The sequence below is a fragment of the Ranitomeya imitator genome, chromosome 4, assembly GCF_032444005.1.
Source record: "Ranitomeya imitator isolate aRanImi1 chromosome 4, aRanImi1.pri, whole genome shotgun sequence".
In the NCBI taxonomy this organism is placed as follows: Eukaryota; Metazoa; Chordata; class Amphibia; order Anura; family Dendrobatidae; genus Ranitomeya; species Ranitomeya imitator.
The window spans coordinates 722,733,963-722,752,118 of NC_091285.1; the positions used below are offsets into that span (position 1 = coordinate 722,733,963).

Sequence of the window (18,156 nt, forward strand, 5' to 3'; positions counted from 1 at the left end):
GTGGAAGGAAACTCAGAAACACCCACAGGCATCAGAGAAAGTCCATGGACAGAACCAGCCGAAGTACCATTCATGACCACAGGAGGGAGCCCGAAAACAGAATTCACAACACCGTGCCGCATCTGGGGGTAAGCGCTCACCGTCCCGCATCTGGGGGTAAGCGCTCACCGTCCCGCATCTGGGGGTAAGCGCTCACCGTGCCGCATCTGGGGGTAAGCGCTCACCGTGCCGCATCTGGGGGAAAGCGCTCACCGTGCCGCATCTGGGGGTAAGCGCTCACCGTGCTGCATCTGGGGGTAAGCGCTCACCGTGCTGCATCTGGGGGTAAGCGCTCACTGTGCTGCATCTGGGGGTAAGAGCTCACCGTGCTGCATCTGGGGGTAAGCGCACACCGTGCTGCATCTGGGGGTAAGCGCACACCGTGCCGCACCTGGGGGTAAGCGCACATCGTGCCGCATCTGGGGGTAAGCGCACACCGTGCCACATCTGGGGGTAAGCGCTCACCGTGCCGCATCTGGGGGTAAGCGCTCACCGTGCCGCATCTAGGGGTAAGCGCTCACGGAGACACATACTTTGGCACACGCTCACTGTGCCACATCTGGAGGTAAGCGCTTACCATGCAGCATTGATTGGCGCACGCCCACTATGTCGCCTCTACGAGTGGTCGCTTAATGTGTTGCATCCAACAATCCACGCTCACCATGTCGCATATTTGGGTGCACACTGATAGTTCGAATGCACACTCACCTTGTCACATCTATTTGTGCACACTCACAGTGTCACATACACAGTCACCTTGTCACGTCTATTTTTGCACACTCACCAAGTCGCATACACACTCACCTTGTCACGTCTATTTTTGCACACTCACCGTGTCGCATACACACTCACCTTTTCACATCTGTGCGTGCACACTCATCATGTTGCTTGCACACTCACCTTGTCACATCTATTTGTACACACTCTCGTGACGCATACACACTCACCTTGTCACATCTGTGCGTGCACACTCATCATGTTGCTTGCACACTCACCTTGTCACATCTATTTGTACACACTCACGTGACGCATACACACTCACCTTGTTACATCTGTGTGTGCACACTCACCGTGTCGCTTGCACACTCACCTTGTCACGTCTATTTGTGCACTCACCGTGTTGCATACACACTCACCTTGTCACATCTGTGTGTGCACACTCACCGTGTCGCATACACTCACCTTGTCACATCTATTTGTACACACTCACCGTGTCGCTTGCACACTCACCTTGCCACATCTGTGCATGCACACTGACCGTGTTGCATACACACTCACCTTGTCACATCTGTGTGTGCACGCTTACTGTGCAGCATCTGTTGGGTGCACGCTCACCATGCCACAACTCACAGTGCACACTCGCTAACTCACCGGCTGTCTCTGCTTCTTTGCTTTCCTGACGTTGCTTATGAAGCGTCTCCCCATTTTTTTGGCGTACCATACAGATACAAACATCTCTCCCCCCGGTCTACGGAGAAGGAGGGGGCTGTAGTAAGGGAGTGATGAACGGAGGGAGGAGAAAAAGACGGGACAAGAGAAAAGACGAGAAACAGGGAGGAACCGTGCGCAGCGAGAGGCAGCAGGGAGGAGGCTGGCGGACCGCTGTCACTCCACAACACAAAGGCCAGGGACAAGGCAGGAATGCTCCGTCACCTTCATGCAGGGGGACCTCATATTGGGGTGGTCTCTGCCCCTTAATTCGTCACATTACAAAATCCAGATGGGAGGAGGAGGAGCGAGATGCAGGCATTGAGGGGGCGAGAGAAAGAAGCAGCAAGCGCAAGGATGCGGCGTCTGCTGCTGATGCTGCTGCGAGATCCAGGAACATCCAGCGATGAGTGACACACAGAGAAACACGGAAAAGACAGGGATCCGCAGAGTGAGGGGGAGGGGAGCAGATGACGGAGAAAGGGAGACCCACCGATGAATGGAGAGGTGGCCGCAACTAGGCAACAGGGGGGGAAGCCGCTCCAAGAATGGAGGAGGAAGGCAGGGAGCAGGCGGAGGAGAGGAGAGAGGAGGATGCGGGAGGGATCCCGGAGAGAGGAAGAGGGAAGGCTGGAAAAAGGCAAATAGCTGGAGACAATGAGAATGACGGGGATTTACAGAGAGGATGAGAGTGACGGGGATATACAGAGAGGATGAGAATGATGGGGATATACAGAGAGGATGAGAATGATGGGGATATACAGAGAGGATGAGAATGATGGGGATATACAGAGAGGATGAGAATGATGGGGATATACAGAGAGGATGAGAATGACGGGGATGTACAGAGAGGATGAGAATGACGGGGATGTACAGAGAGGATGAGAATGACAGAAATATACAGAGACAATGAGAATGACGGGGATATACAGAGAGGATGAGAATGACGGGGATATACAGAGAGGATGAGAATGATGGGGATATACAGAGAGGATGAGAATGATGGGGATATACAGAGAGGATGAGAATGATGGGGATATACAGAGAGGATGAGAATGATGGGGATATACAGAGAGGATGAGAATGACGGGGATGTACAGAGAGGATGAGAATGACGGGGATGTACAGAGAGGATGAGAATGACAGAAATATACAGAGACAATGAGAATGACGGGGATATACAGAGAGGATGAGAATGACGGGGATATACAGAGAGGATGAGAATGACGGGGATTTACAGAGAGGATGAGAATGATGGGGATATACAGAGAGGATGAGAATGATGGGGATATACAGAGAGGATGAGAATGACGGGGATATACAGAGAGGATGAGAATGACGGGGATATACAGGGAGGATGAAAATGACGGGGATATACAGAGAGGATGAGAATGACGGGGATACACAGAGAGGATGAGAATGACGGGGATACACAGAGAGGATGAGAATGACGGGGATATACAGAGAGGATGAGAATGACGGGGATGTACAGAGAGGATGAGAATGACGGGGATGTACAGAGAGGATGAGAATGACAGAAATATACAGAGAGGATGAGAATGACGGGGATATACAGAGAGGATGAGAATGACGGGGATATACAGAGAGGATGAGAATGACGGGGATACACAGAGAGGATGAGAATGACGGGGATTTACAGAGAGAATGAGAATGACGGGGATGTACAGAGAGGATGAGAATGACAGGGATATACAGAGAGGATGAGAATGACGGGGATATACAGAGAGGATGAGAATGACGGGGATACACAGAGAGGATGAGAATGACGGGGATACACAGAGAGGATGAGAATGACGGGGATACACAGAGAGGATGAGAATGACGGGGATATACAGAGAGAATGAGAATGACGGGGATATACAGAGAGGATGAGAATGACGGGGATATACAGAGAGGATGAGAATGACGGGGATATACAGAGAGGATGAGAATGACGGGGGTATACAGAGAGGATGAGAATGACGGGGATATACAGAGAGGATGAGAATGACGGGGATATACAGAGAGGATGAGAATGACGGGGATATACAGAGAGGATGAGAATGACGGGGATACACAGAGAGGATGAGAATGACGGGGATATACAGAGAGGATGAGAATGACAGAAATATACAGAGAGGATGAGAATGACAGAAATATACAGAGAGGATGAGAATGACGGGGATATACAGAGAGGATGAGAATGACGGGGATATACAGAGAGGATGAGAATGACGGGGATATACAGAGAGGATGAGAATGACGGGGATATACAGAGAGGATGAGAATGACGGGGATATACAAAGAGGATGAGAATGACGGGGATATACAGGGAGGATGAAAATGACGGGGATATACAGAGAGGATGAGAATGACGGGGATACACAGAGAGGATGAGAATGACGGGGATATACAGAGAGAATGAGAATGACGGGGATATACAGAGAGGATGAGAATGACGGGGATATACAGAGAGGATGAGAATGACGGGGATATACAGAGAGGATGAGAATGACGGGGGTATACAGAGAGGATGAGAATGACGGGGATATACAGAGAGGATGAGAATGACGGGGATATACAGAGAGGATGAGAATGACGGGGATATACAGAGAGGATGAGAATGACGGGGATACACAGAGAGGATGAGAATGACGGGGATATACAGAGAGGATGAGAATGACAGAAATATACAGAGAGGATGAGAATGACGGGGATATACAGAGAGGATGAGAATGACAGGGATATACAGAGAGGATGAGAATGATGGAAATATACAGAGAGGATAAGAATGACGGGGATGTACAGAGAGGATGAGAGTGACGGGGATGTACAGAGAGGATGAGAATGATGGGGATATACAGAGAGGATGAGAATGACAGAAATATACAGAGAGGATGAGAATGACGGAAATATACAGAGAGTATAAGAATGACGGGGATGTACAGAGAGGTTGAGAATGACGGGGATATACAGAGAGGATGAGAATAATGGGGATATACAGAAAGGATGAGAATGACAGAAATATACAGAGAGGATGAGAGTGATGGGAATATACAGAGAGGATAAGAATGACGGGGATATACAGAGAGGATGAGAATGACGGGGATATACAGAGAGGATGAGAGTGACGGAAATATACAGAGAGGATGAGAGTGACGGGAATATACAGAGAGGATGAGAATGACAGAAATATACAGAGAGGATGACAGTGACGGAAATATACAGAGAGGATGAGAATGACAGGGATGTACAGAGAGGATGTGAATGACAGAAATAAACAGAGAGGATGAGAATGACGGAAATATACAGAGAGGATAAGAATGACGGGGATGTACAGAGAGGATGAGAGTGACGGGGATATACAGAGAGGATGAGAATGGCGGGGATATACCGAGAGGATGAGAATGACGGGGATGTACAGAGAGGATAAGAATGACGGGGATGTACAGAGAGGATGAGAATGACGGGAATATACAGAGAGGATGAGAGTGACAGGAATATACAGAGAGGATGAGAATGACGGGAATATACAGAGAGGATGAGAGTGACAGGAATATACAGAGAGGATGAGAATGACAGAAATATACAGAGAGGATGAGAATGACAGAAATATACAGAGAGGATGAGAGTGACGGAAATATACAGAGAGGATGAGAATGACGGGGATGTACAGAGAGGATGTGAATGACAGAAATAAACAGAGAGGATGAGAATGACGGAAATATACAGAGAGGATAAGAATGACGGGGATGTACAGAGAGGATGAGAGTGACGGGGATATACAGAGAGGATGAGAGTGACGGAAATATACAGAGAGGATGAGAGTGACGGGAATATACAGAGAGGATGAGAATGACAGAAATATACAGAGAGGATGAGAGTGACGGAAATATACAGAGAGGATGAGAATGACGGGGATGTACAGAGAGGATGTGAATGACAGAAATAAACAGAGAGGATGAGAATGACGGAAATATACAGAGAGGATAAGAATGACGGGGATGTACAGAGAGGATGAGAGTGACGGGGATATACAGAGAGGATGAGAATGGCGGGGATATACAGAGAGGATGAGAATGACGGGGATGTACAGAGAGGATACGAATGAAGGGGATATACAGAGAGGATGAGAATGATGGGGATATACAGAGAGGATGAGAGTGACGGAAATATACAGAGAGGATGAGAGTGACAGGAATATACAGAGAGGATGAGAATGACAGAAATATACAGAGAGGATGAGAGTGACGGAAATATACAGAGAGGATGAGAATGACGGGGATGTACAGAGAGGATGTGAATGACAGAAATAAACAGAGAGGATGAGAATGACGGAAATATACAGAGAGGATAAGAATGACGGGGATATACAGAGAGGATGAGAATGGCGGGGATATACAGAGAGGATGAGAATGACATGGATGTACAGAGAGGATGAGAATGATGGGGATATACAGAGAGGATGAGAATGACAGAAATATACAGAGAGGATGAGAATGACGGGGATATACAGAGAGGATGAGAATGATGGGGATATACAAAGAGGATGAGAATGACAGAAATATACAGAGAGGATGAGAGTGACGGGAATATACAGAGAGGATAAGAATGACGGAAATATACAGAGAGGATGAGAATGATGGGGAACTACAGAGAGGAAGAGAATGACGGGGATGTACAGAGAGGATGAGAATGACGGGGATATACAGAGAGAATGAGAATGACGGGGATACACAGAGAGAATGAGAATGACGGGGATATACAGAGAGAATGAGAATGACGGGGACATACAGAGAGAATGAGAATGACGGGGATACAAAGAGAGGATGAGAATGACGGGGATATACAGACAGGACGAGAATGATGGGGATATACAGAGAGGATGAGAATGATGAGGATATACAGAGAGGATGAGAATGACGGGGATATACAGAGAGGATGAGTATGACGGGGATATACAGAGAGGATGAGAATGACGGGGATATACAGAGAGGATGAGAATGACGGGAATGTACAGAGAGGATGAGAATGACGGGAATATACAGAGAGGATGAGAATGATGGGGATATACAGAGAGGATGAGAATGACAGAAATATACAGAAAGGATGAGAATGACGGAAATATACAGAGAGGATAAGAATGACGGGGATGTACAGAGAGGATGAGAATGACGGGGATGTACAGAGAGGATGAGAATGACAGGGATATACAGAGAGGATGAGAATGAAAGGGATATACAGAGAGGATGAGAATGACGGGGATATACAGAGAGAATGAGAATGACGGGGATATACAGAGAGGATGAGAATGACGGGGATATACAGAGAGGATGAGAGTGACGGGGATGTACAGAGAGGATGAGAATGACAGGGATATACAGAGAGGATGAGAATGACGGGGGATGTACAGAAAGGATGAGAATGACAGGGATATACAGAGAGGATGAGAATGATGGGGATATACAGAGAGGATGAGAATGACAGAAATATACAGAAAGGATGAGAATGACGGAAATATACAGAGAGGATAAGAATGACGGGGATGTACAGAGAGGATGAGAATGACGGGGATGTACAGAGAGGATGAGAATGACAGGGATATACAGAGAGGATGAGAATGAAAGGGATATACAGAGAGGATGAGAATGACGGGGATATACAGAGAGAATGAGAATGACGGGGATATACAGAGAGGATGAGAATGACGGGGATATACAGAGAGGATGAGAGTGACGGGGATGTACAGAGAGGATGAGAATGACAGGGATATACAGAGAGGATGAGAATGATGGGGATATACAGAGAGGATGAGAATGACAGAAATATACAGAGTGGATGAGAATGATGGAAATATACAGAGAGAATAAGAATGACGGGGATGTACAGAGAGGATGAGAGTGACGGGGATGTACAGAGAGGATGAGAATGATGGGGATATACAAAGAGGATGAGAATGACAGAAATATACAGAGAGGATGAGAATGACGGAAATATACAGAGAGGATAAGAATGACGGGGATGTACAGAGAGGTTGAGAATGACGGGGATATACAGAGAGGATGAGAATAATGGGGATATACAGAGAGGATGAGAATGACGGGGAAATACAGAGAGGATGAGAATGACGGGGATGGACAGAGAGGATGAGAATGACGGGGATATACTGAGAGAATGAGAATGACAGGGATATACAGAGAGGATGAGAATGACGTGGATATACAGAGAGGATGAGAATGACGGGGAAATACAGAGAGGATGAGAGTGACGGGGATGTATAGAGAGGATGAGAATGACGGGGATATACAGAGAGGATGAGAATGATGGGGAAATACAGAGAGGAAGAGAATGACGGGGATGTACAGAGAGGATGAGAATGACGGGGATATACAGAGAGGATGAGAATGATGGGGAAATACAGAGAGGAAGAGAATGACGGGGATGTACAGAGAGGATGAGAATGATGGGGAAATACAGAGAGGAAGAGAATGATGGGGAAATACAGAGAGGAAGAGAATGACGGGGATATACAGAGAGAATGAGAATGACGGGGATATGCAGAGAGAATGAGAATGACAAAAATATAGAGAGAGGATGAGAATGACGGGGATGTACAGAGAGGATGAGAATGACGGGGAAATACAGAGAGAATGAGTGACAAAAATATAGAGAGAGGATGAGAATGACGGGGATGTACAGAGAGGATGAGAATGACGGGGAAATACAGAGAGGATGAGAATGACGGGGATATACATAGAGGATGAGAATGACAGGGATATACAGAGAGGATGAGAATGACGGGGATGTCGAGAGAGGATGAGAATGATGGAGATATACAGAGAGGATGAGAGTGATGGAGATATACAGAGAGGATGAGAATGATGGGGATATACAGAGAGGATGAGAATGACGGGGATATACAGAGAAGATGAGAATGACAGGGATATACAGAGAGGATGAGAATGACAGGGATATACAGAGAGGATGAGAATGACGGGGATGTAGAGAGAGGATGAGAATGACGGGGATGTACAGAGAGAATGAGAATGACAGGGATATACAGAGAGAATGAGAATGACGTGGATATACAGAGAGGATGAGAATGATGGGGAAATACAGAGAGGAAGAGAATGACGGGGATGTACAGAGAGGAAGAGAATGACGGGGATATACAGAGAGAATGAGAATGACGGGGATATGCAGAGAGGAAGAGAATGATGGGGAAATACAGAGAGGAAGAGAATGACGGGGATGTACAGAGAGGATGAGAATGACAGAAATAAACAGAGTGGATGAGAATGATGGAAATATACAGAGAGGATAAGAATGACGGGGATGTACAGAGAGGATGAGAATGACAGAAATATACAGAGTGGATGAGAATGATGGAAATATACAGAGAGGATAAGAATGACGGGGATGTACAGAGAGGATGAGAGTGACGGGGATGTACAGAGAGGATGAGAATGATGGGGATATACAGAGAGGATGAGAATAACAGAAATATACAGAGTGGATGAGAATGATGGAAATATACAGAGAGGATAAGAATGACGGGGATATACAGAGAGGATGAGAATGACGGGGATATACAGAGAGGATGAGAGTGACGGGGATGTACAGAGAGGATGAGAATGATGGGGATATACAGAGAGGATGAGAATGACAGAAATATACAGAGAGGATGAGAATGACGGAAATATACAGAGAGGATAAGAATGACGGGGATGTACAGAGAGGTTGAGAATGACGGAAATATACAGAGAGGATAAGAATGACGGGGATGTACAGAGAGGTTGAGAATGACGGGGATATACAGAGAGGATGAGAATAATGGGGATATACAGAGAGGATGAGAATGACGGGGATATACAGAGAGGATGAGAATGACGGGGATGGACAGAGAGGATGAGAATGACGGGGATATACAGAGAGAATGAGAATGACAGGGATATACAGAGAGGATGAGAATGATGGGGATGTACAGAGAGGATGAGAATGACGTGGATATACAGAGAGGATGAGAATGACGGGGAAATACAGAGAGGATGAGAATGACGGGGAAATACAGAGAGGATGAGAGTGACGGGGATGTACAGAGAGGATGAGAATGACGGGGATGTACAGAGAGGATGAGAATGACGGGGATATACAGAGAGGATGAGAATGACGGGGATGTACAGAGAGGATGAGAATGACGGGGATATACAGAGAGGATGAGAATGATGGGGATGTACAGAGAGGATGAGAATGACGGGGATATACAGAGAGAATGAGAATGACGGGGATATACAGAGAGGATGAGAATGATGGGGAAATACAGAGAGGAAGAGAATGACGGGGATGTACAGAGAGGATGAGAATGACGGGGATGTACAGAGAGGATGAGAATGACGGGGATATACAGAGAGGATGAGAATGATGGGGATGTACAGAGAGGATGAGAATGACGGGGATATACAGAGAGAATGAGAATGACGGGGATATACAGAGAGGATGAGAATGATGGGGAAATACAGAGAGGAAGAGAATGACGGGGATGTACAGAGAGGATGAGAATGACGGGGATATACAGAGAGGATGAGAATGATGGGGAAATACAGAGAGGAAGAGAATGACGGGGATGTACAGAGAGGATGAGAATGATGGGGAAATACAGAGAGGAAGAGAATGATGGGGAAATACAGAGAGGATGAGAATGATGGGGATATACAGAGAGAATGAGAATGACGGGGATTGTTGTGAATTCTGTGGCTGAGTTCACTTCTGTGGTCACAAGTGGTATTGCAGTCTCTGGGCTTCCTCCCTCAGGTGTTTTGGTGAGCTCGTTGGCTGCCTTGCTATTTAGCTCCACCTGAGTCTGTCTTCCTTGCTCCTTGTCAATGTTCCAGTGTTGGATCTGAGCTTCTGCATCTTTCCTTGGGCCTGCTGCTCTGCTAGATAAGTGCTTCTAGTTTGTTTTCTGTTTTTTCTGTCCAGCTTGCTATTAACTTTTGCTGGAAGCTCTGAGAAGCAAAGGGGTGCACCGCCGTGCTGTTAGTTCGGCACGGTGGGTCTTTTTGCCCCTTTGCGTGGTTTTCGTTTTAGGGTTTTTTGTGGACTGCATAGTGCTCTTTGCTATCCTCGCTCTGTCTAGAATATCGGGCCTCACTTTGCTGAATCTATTTCATTCCTACGTTTGTCTTTTCATCTTGCTAACAGTCATTATATGTGGGGGGCTACCTATTCCTTTGGGGTATTTCTCTGAGGTAAGTCAGGCTTGTATTTCTATCTTCAGGCTAGTCAGCTTCTCAGGCAGTGCCGAGTTGCATAGGTAGTGATAGGCGCAATCCACTGCTGCTTATAGTTGTGTGAGGATAGATCAGGTACTGCAGTCTACAGAGATTCCACGTCTCAGAGCTCGTCCTATTGTTTTTGGTTATTGCCAGATCTCTGTATGTGCGCTGATTACTGCACGCTGTGTTGCCTGATTGCCAGCCATAACAGTACAAGGAGCCACCCAATGATTCCCAATAGAGGGAAAAAAGAAATCCTGACATCATTTTTTTTTCTTAGCTCTGTCTTCAGTCTTTTTTTTCCCCTAGACATTAGAGTGCTTCAGGACACAGCTGTGGACATGGATATTCAGGGTCTGTGCTCCTCAATGGATAATCTCGTTGTAAATGTACAAAAGATTCAAGATACTATTGATCAGAAATCGATGCTAGAACCAAGAATTCCGATTCCGGATTTGTTTTTTGGTGACAGAACTAAGTTCCTGAGCTTCAGAAATAATTGTAAGCTATTTTTGGCCTTGAAACCTCATTCTTCTGGTAATCCTATTCAACAGGTTTTGATTATTATTTCTTTTTTGCGCGGCGACCCACAGGACTGGGCGTTTTCTCTTGCACCAGGAGATTCTGCATTGAGTAATGTTGATGCATTTTTCCAGGCGCTGGGATTGCTTTACGATGAGCCTAATTCAGTGGATCAGGCTGAGAAAAATCTGCTGGCTTTATGCCAGGGTCAGGATGATGTAGAAGTATATTGTCAGAAATTTAGGAAGTGGTCAGTACTCACTCTGTGGAATGAATCTGCACTAGCGGCTTTGTTCAGAAAGGGTCTCTCTGAAGCTCTTAAGGATGTAATGGTGGGATTTCCTATGCCTGCTGGTTTGAATGAGTCTATGTCCTTGGCCATTCAGATCGGTCGTCGCTTGCGCGAGCGTAAATCTGTGCACCATCTGGCGGTATTGTCTGAGAGTAAACCTGAGCCTATGCAGTGCGACAGGACTATGAATAAAGTAGAACGGCAAGAACACAGACGTCTGAACAGACTGTGTTTCTATTGTGGTGATTCTACTCATGCTATTTCTAATTGTCCTAAACGCACTAGGCGGTTCGATAGCTCTGCCGTCATTGGTACTGTACAGTCCAAATTCCTTTTGTCCATTACCTTAATGTGCTCTTTGTCATCGTATTCTGTCATGGCGTTTGTGGATTCAGGCGCTGCCCTGAATCTGATGGATTTGGATTATGCTAAACGTTGTGGATTTTTCTTGGAGCCTTTGCGGTGTCCTATTCCGTTGAGAGGAATTGATGCTACACCTTTGGCCAAGAATAAACCTCAGTACTGGGCCCAGCTGACCATGTGCATGGCTCCTGCACATCAGGAAGTTATTCGCTTTCTGGTACTGCATAATTTGCATGATGTGGTCGTGTTGGGGTTGCCATGGCTACAAACCCATAATCCAGTATTGGATTGGAACTCTATGTCGGTAACCAGCTGGGGTTGTCAGGGAGTACATGGTGATGTTCCATTTTTGTCTATTTCGTCATCCATTCCTTCTGACATCCCAGAGTTCTTGTCGGACTTTCAGGATGTATTTGAAGAGTCCAAGTCTGATGCCCTACCTCCGCATAGGAATTGTGATTGTGCTATCGATTTGATTCCTGGTAGTAAATTCCCTAAGGGTCGTTTATTTAATTTGTCCGTACCTGAACACACCGCTATGCGCAGTTATGTGAAGGAGTCCCTGGAGAAGGGACATATTCGCCCATCGTCGTCACCATTGGGAGCAGGGTTCTTTTTTGTAGCCAAGAAGGATGGTTCGCTAAGACCGTGTATTGATTACCGCCTTCTTAATAAGATCACTGTTAAGTTTCAGTATCCCTTGCCATTGATTTCTGACTTGTTTGCTCGGATTAAGGGGGCTAGTTGGTTTACTAAGATTGATCTTCGTGGTGCGTATAATCTGGTGAGAATCAGGCAGGGAGATGAATGGAAAACGGCATTTAATACGCCCGAGGGTCATTTTGAGTATCTGGTGATGCCGTTCGGACTTGCCAATGCTCCATCTGTTTTTCAGTCTTTTATGCATGACATTTTCCGTGAGTATCTGGATAAATTCTTGATTGTTTACTTGGATGACATTTTGATCTTCTCAGATGATTGGGAGTCTCATGTGAAGCAAGTCAGAATGGTTTTCCAGGTACTGCGTGCTAATTCCTTGTTTGTGAAGGGATCAAAGTGTCTCTTCGGTGTGCAGAAAGTTTCATTTTTGGGGTTCATCTTTTCCCCTTCTACTATCGAGATGGATCCGGTTAAGGTTCAGGCCATCCAGGATTGGACTCAGCCGACATCTCTAAAAAGTCTGCAGAAATTCCTGGGCTTTGCTAATTTTTATCGTCGCTTCATCTGTAATTTTTCTAGCATTGCCAGACCATTGACCGATTTGACCAAGAAGGGTGCTGATTTGGTTAATTGGTCTTCTGCTGCCGTGGAAGCTTTTCAGGAGTTGAAGCGTCGTTTTTGCTGTGCCCCTGTGTTGTGTCAACCTGATGTTTCTCTTCCGTTCCAGGTCGAGGTTGATGCTTCTGAGATTGGTGCAGGGGCGGTTTTGTCACAGAGAGGTTCTGGTTGCTCAGTGTTCAAACCATGTGCTTTCTTTTCCAGGAAATTTTCTGCTGCTGAGCGTAATTATGATGTGGGCAACCGAGAGTTGCTGGCCATGAAGTGGGCATTCGAGGAGTGGCGTCATTGGCTTGAGGGTGCTAAGCATCGCGTGGTGGTTTTGACTGATCATAAGAACCTTACTTATCTTGAGTCTGCCAAGCGCTTGAATCCTAGACAGGCCCGTTGGTCGTTATTTTTTGCCCGCTTCGATTTTGTGATTTCGTACCTTCCGGGCTCTAAAAATGTGAAGGCGGATGCTCTGTCTAGGAGTTTTGTGCCCGACTCTCCGGGGTTATCTGAGCCGGCGAGTATCCTCAAGGAAGGAGTCATTGTGTCTGCCATCTCCCCTGATTTGCGGAGAGTGTTGCAGAAATTTCAGGCTAATAAACCTGATCGTTGTCCGGCCGAGAAACTGTTCGTCCCTGATAGGTGGACTAGTAAAGTTATCTCTGAACTTCATTGTTCGGTGCTGGCCGGTCATCCAGGAATCTTTGGTACCAGGGAGTTGGTTGCTAGATCCTTCTGGTGGCCATCTCTGTCACGGGATGTGCGTGCTTTTGTGCAGTCCTGTGGAATTTGTGCTAGGGCTAAGCCCTGCTGTTCACGTGCCAGTGGGTTGCTTTTGCCCTTGCCGGTCCCGAAGAGGCCTTGGACACATATTTCGATGGATTTCATTTCTGACCTTCCCGTTTCTCAAAAAATGTCGGTCATTTGGGTGGTCTGTGATCGCTTTTCTAAAATGGTCCATCTGGTGCCCTTGGTTAAATTGCCTTCCTCCTCTGATTTGGTGCCTTTGTTCTTCCAGCATGTGGTTCGTTTACATGGCATTCCTGAGAATATTGTTTCTGACAGAGGTTCCCAGTTTGTCTCGAGGTTCTGGCGAGCCTTTTGTGGTAGGATGGGCATTGACCTATCTTTCTCCTCGGCCTTCCATCCTCAGACTAATGGCCAGACCGAACGAACCAATCAGACCTTGGAAACATATCTGAGATGTTTTGTTTCCGCTGACCAGGATGATTGGGTGTCATTTTTGCCGTTGGCTGAGTTCGCCCTTAATAATCGGGCCAGCTCGGCTACCTTGGTCTCTCCATTTTTCTGCAATTCTGGGTTCCATCCTTGTTTCTCTTCAGGACAGGTTGAGTCTTCGGACTGTCCTGGTGTGGATTCTGTGGTGGACAGGTTGCAGCAGATCTGGACTCAGGTAGTGGACAATTTGACCTTGTCCCAGGAGAAGGCTCAGCTTTTCGCTAATCGCAGACGCCGTGTGGGACCCCGACTTCGTGTTGGGGATCTGGTTTGGTTATCTTCTCGTCATATTCCTATGAAGGTTTCCTCTCCTAAATTTAAACCTCGTTTTATTGGTCCGTATAGGATTTCTGAGATTCTCAATCCGGTGTCTTTTCGTCTGACCCTTCCACACTCCTTTTTCATACATAATGTATTCCATAGGTCGTTGTTGAGGAGATACGTGGCACCTATGGTTCCATCTGTGGAGCCTCCTGCCCCTGTTTTGGTGGAGGGGGAATTGGAGTATATTGTGGAGAAGATTTTGGATTCTCGTGTCTCTAGACGGAAACTCCAGTATCTGGTCAAATGGAAGGGTTATGCTCAGGAAGATAATTCCTGGGTTTTTGCCTCTGATGTCCATGCTCCAGATCTTGTTCGTGCCTTTCATGTGGCTCATCCTGGTCGGCCTGGGGGTTCTGGTGAGGGTTCGGTGACCCCTCCTCAAGGGGGGGGTACTGTTGTGAATTCTGTGGCTGAGTTCACTTCTGTGGTCACAAGTGGTATTGCAGTCTCTGGGCTTCCTCCCTCAGGTGTTTTGGTGAGCTCGTTGGCTGCCTTGCTATTTAGCTCCACCTGAGTCTGTCTTCCTTGCTCCTTGTCAATGTTCCAGTGTTGGATCTGAGCTACTGCATCTTTCCTTGGGCCTGCTGCTCTGCTAGATAAGTGCTTCTAGTTTGTTTTCTGTTTTTTCTGTCCAGCTTGCTATTAACTTTTGCTGGAAGCTCTGAGAAGCAAAGGGGTGCACCGCCGTGCTGTTAGTTCGGCACGGTGGGTCTTTTTGCCCCTTTGCGTGGTTTTCGTTTTAGGGTTTTTTGTGGACTGCATAGTGCTCTTTGCTATCCTCGCTCTGTCTAGAATATCGGGCCTCATTTTGCTGAATCTATTTCATTCCTACGTTTGTCTTTTCATCTTGCTAACAGTCATTATATGTGGGGGGCTGCCTATTCCTTTGGGGTATTTCTCTGAGGTAAGTCAGGCTTGTATTTCTATCTTCAGGCTAGTCAGCTCCTCAGGCAGTGCCGAGTTGCATAGGTAGTGATAGGCGCAATCCACTGCTGCTTATAGTTGTGTGAGGATAGATCAGGTACTGCAGTCTACAGAGATTCCACGTCTCAGAGCTCGTCCTATTGTTTTTGGTTATTGCCAGATCTCTGTATGTGCGCTGATTACTGCACGCTGTGTTGCCTGATTGCCAGCCATAACAGGGGATATACAGAGAGAATGAGAATGACGGGGATATACAGAGAGAATGAGAATGACAAAAATATAGAGAGAGGATGAGAATGACGGGGATGTACAGAGAGGATGAGAATGACGGGGAAATACAGAGAGAATGAGTGACAAAAATATAGAGAGAGGATGAGAATGATGGGGATATACAGAGAGAATGAGAATGACGGGGATATACAGAGAGGATGAGAGTGACGGGGATATACAGAGAAGATGAGAATGACAAGGATATACAGAGAGGATGAGAATGACGGGGATATACAGAGAGGATGAGAATGACGGGGATGTACAGAGAGGATGAGAATGACGGGGATACACAGAGAGGATGAGAATGACGGGGATACACAGAGAGGATGAGAATGACGGGGATATACAGAGAGGATGAGAGTGACGGGGATATACAGAGAAGATGAGAATGACAGGGATATACAGAGAGGATGAGAATGACGGGGATATACAGAGAGGATGAGAATGACGGGGATACACAGAGAGGATGAGAATGACGGGGATACACAGAGAGGATGAGAATGACGGGGATATACAGAGAGGATGAGAATGACGGGGATATACAGAGAGGATGAGAAAGACTGGGATATACAGAGAGGATGAGAATGACGGGGATATACAGAGAGGATGAGAATGACGGGGATATACAGAGAGGATGAGAGTGACGGGGATATACAGAGAAGATGAGAATGACAGGGATATACAGAGAGGATGAGAATGACGGGGATATACAGAGAGGATGAGAATGACGGGGATATACAGAGAGGATGAGAATGACGGGGATACACAGAGAGGATGAGAATGACGGGGATATACAGAGAGGATGAGAATGACGGGGATATACAGAGAGGATGAGAATGACGGGGATATACAGAGAGGATGAGAATGACAGGGATATACAGAGAGCATGAGAATGACAGGGATGTAGAGAGAGGATGAGAATGACGGGGATATACAGAGAGGATGAGAATGACAGGGATATACAGAGAGCATGAGAATGACAGGGATGTACAGAGAGGATGAGAATGACGGGGATGTACAGAGAGGATGAGAATGACGGGGATGTACAGAGATGATGAGAATGACGGGGATATACAGAGAGGATGAGAATGACGGGGATATACAGAGAGGATGAGAATGATGGGGATATACAGAGAGGATGAGAATGACAGAAATATACAGAGAGGATGAGAATGACGGAAATATACAGAGAGGATAAGAATGACGGGGATGTACAGAGAGGATGAGAGTGACGGGGATGTACAGAGAGGATGAGAATGACGGGGATGTACAGAGAGGATGAGAATGACAGGGATATACAGAGAGGATGAGAATGACGAGGATGTACAGAGAGGATGAGAATGACGGGGATGTACAGAGAGGATGAGAATGACGGGGATGTACAGAGAGGATGAGAATGACGGAGATATACAGAGAGGATGAGAATGAAGGGGATATACGGAGAGGATGAGAATGACGGGGATGTACAGAGAGGATGAGAATGACAGGGATATACAGAGAGGATGAGAATGACGGGGATGTACAGAGAGGATGAGAATGACAGGGATATACAGAGAGGATGAGAATGACGGGGAAGTACAGAGAGGATGAGAATGACGGGGATATACAGAGAGGATGAGAATGATGGGGATATACAGAGAGGATGAGAATGACGGGGATATACAGAGAGGATGAGAGTGACGGGGATGTACAGAGAGGATGAGAATGACAGGGATATACAGAGAGGATGAGAATGATGGGGATATACAGAGAGGATGAGAATGACGGAAATATACAGAGAGGATAAGAATGACCGGGATGTACAGAGAGGATGAGAGTGACGGGGATGTACAGAGAGGATGAGAATGATGGGGATGTACAGAGAGGATGAGAATGACGGGGAAATACAGAGAGGATGAGAGTGACGGGGAAATACAGAGAGGAAGAGAATGACGGGGGTGTACAGAGAGGATGAGAATGACGGAGAAATACAGAGAGGAAGAGAATGACGGAGAAATACAGAGAGGATGAGAATGATGGGGAAATACAGAGAGGAAGAGAATGACGGGGATGTACAGAGAGGATGAGAATGACGGGGATATACAGAGAGGATGAGAATGACGGGGAAATACAGAGAGGATGAGAGTGACGGGGATGTACAGAGAGGATGAGAATGACAAAAATAGAGAGAGAGGATGAGAATGACGGGATTGTACAGAGAGGATGAGAATA

The 18,156-nt window shown here is 46.5% G+C and overlaps 1 protein-coding gene across 4 annotated transcripts in view; it reads right to left on the reverse strand.

Annotated features, from left to right (window-relative positions):
* DLG4 (discs large MAGUK scaffold protein 4) overlaps positions 1–18,156 on the reverse strand; it is a 310,322-nt gene that overhangs the window by 175,546 nt on the left and 116,620 nt on the right. Inside the window, exon 1 of one of the 4 annotated variants that reach the window (XM_069767622.1) lies at positions 1,411–2,017. The exons of the other annotated variants lie outside the window; for them this stretch is intronic. Coding sequence (XP_069623723.1) covers positions 1,411–1,494 — 84 coding nt within the window. The 5' untranslated portion in view covers positions 1,495–2,017. Of the gene's footprint in view, positions 1–1,410; positions 2,018–18,156 lie in introns of those variants that run through there. 4 annotated transcript variants of the gene reach the window in all.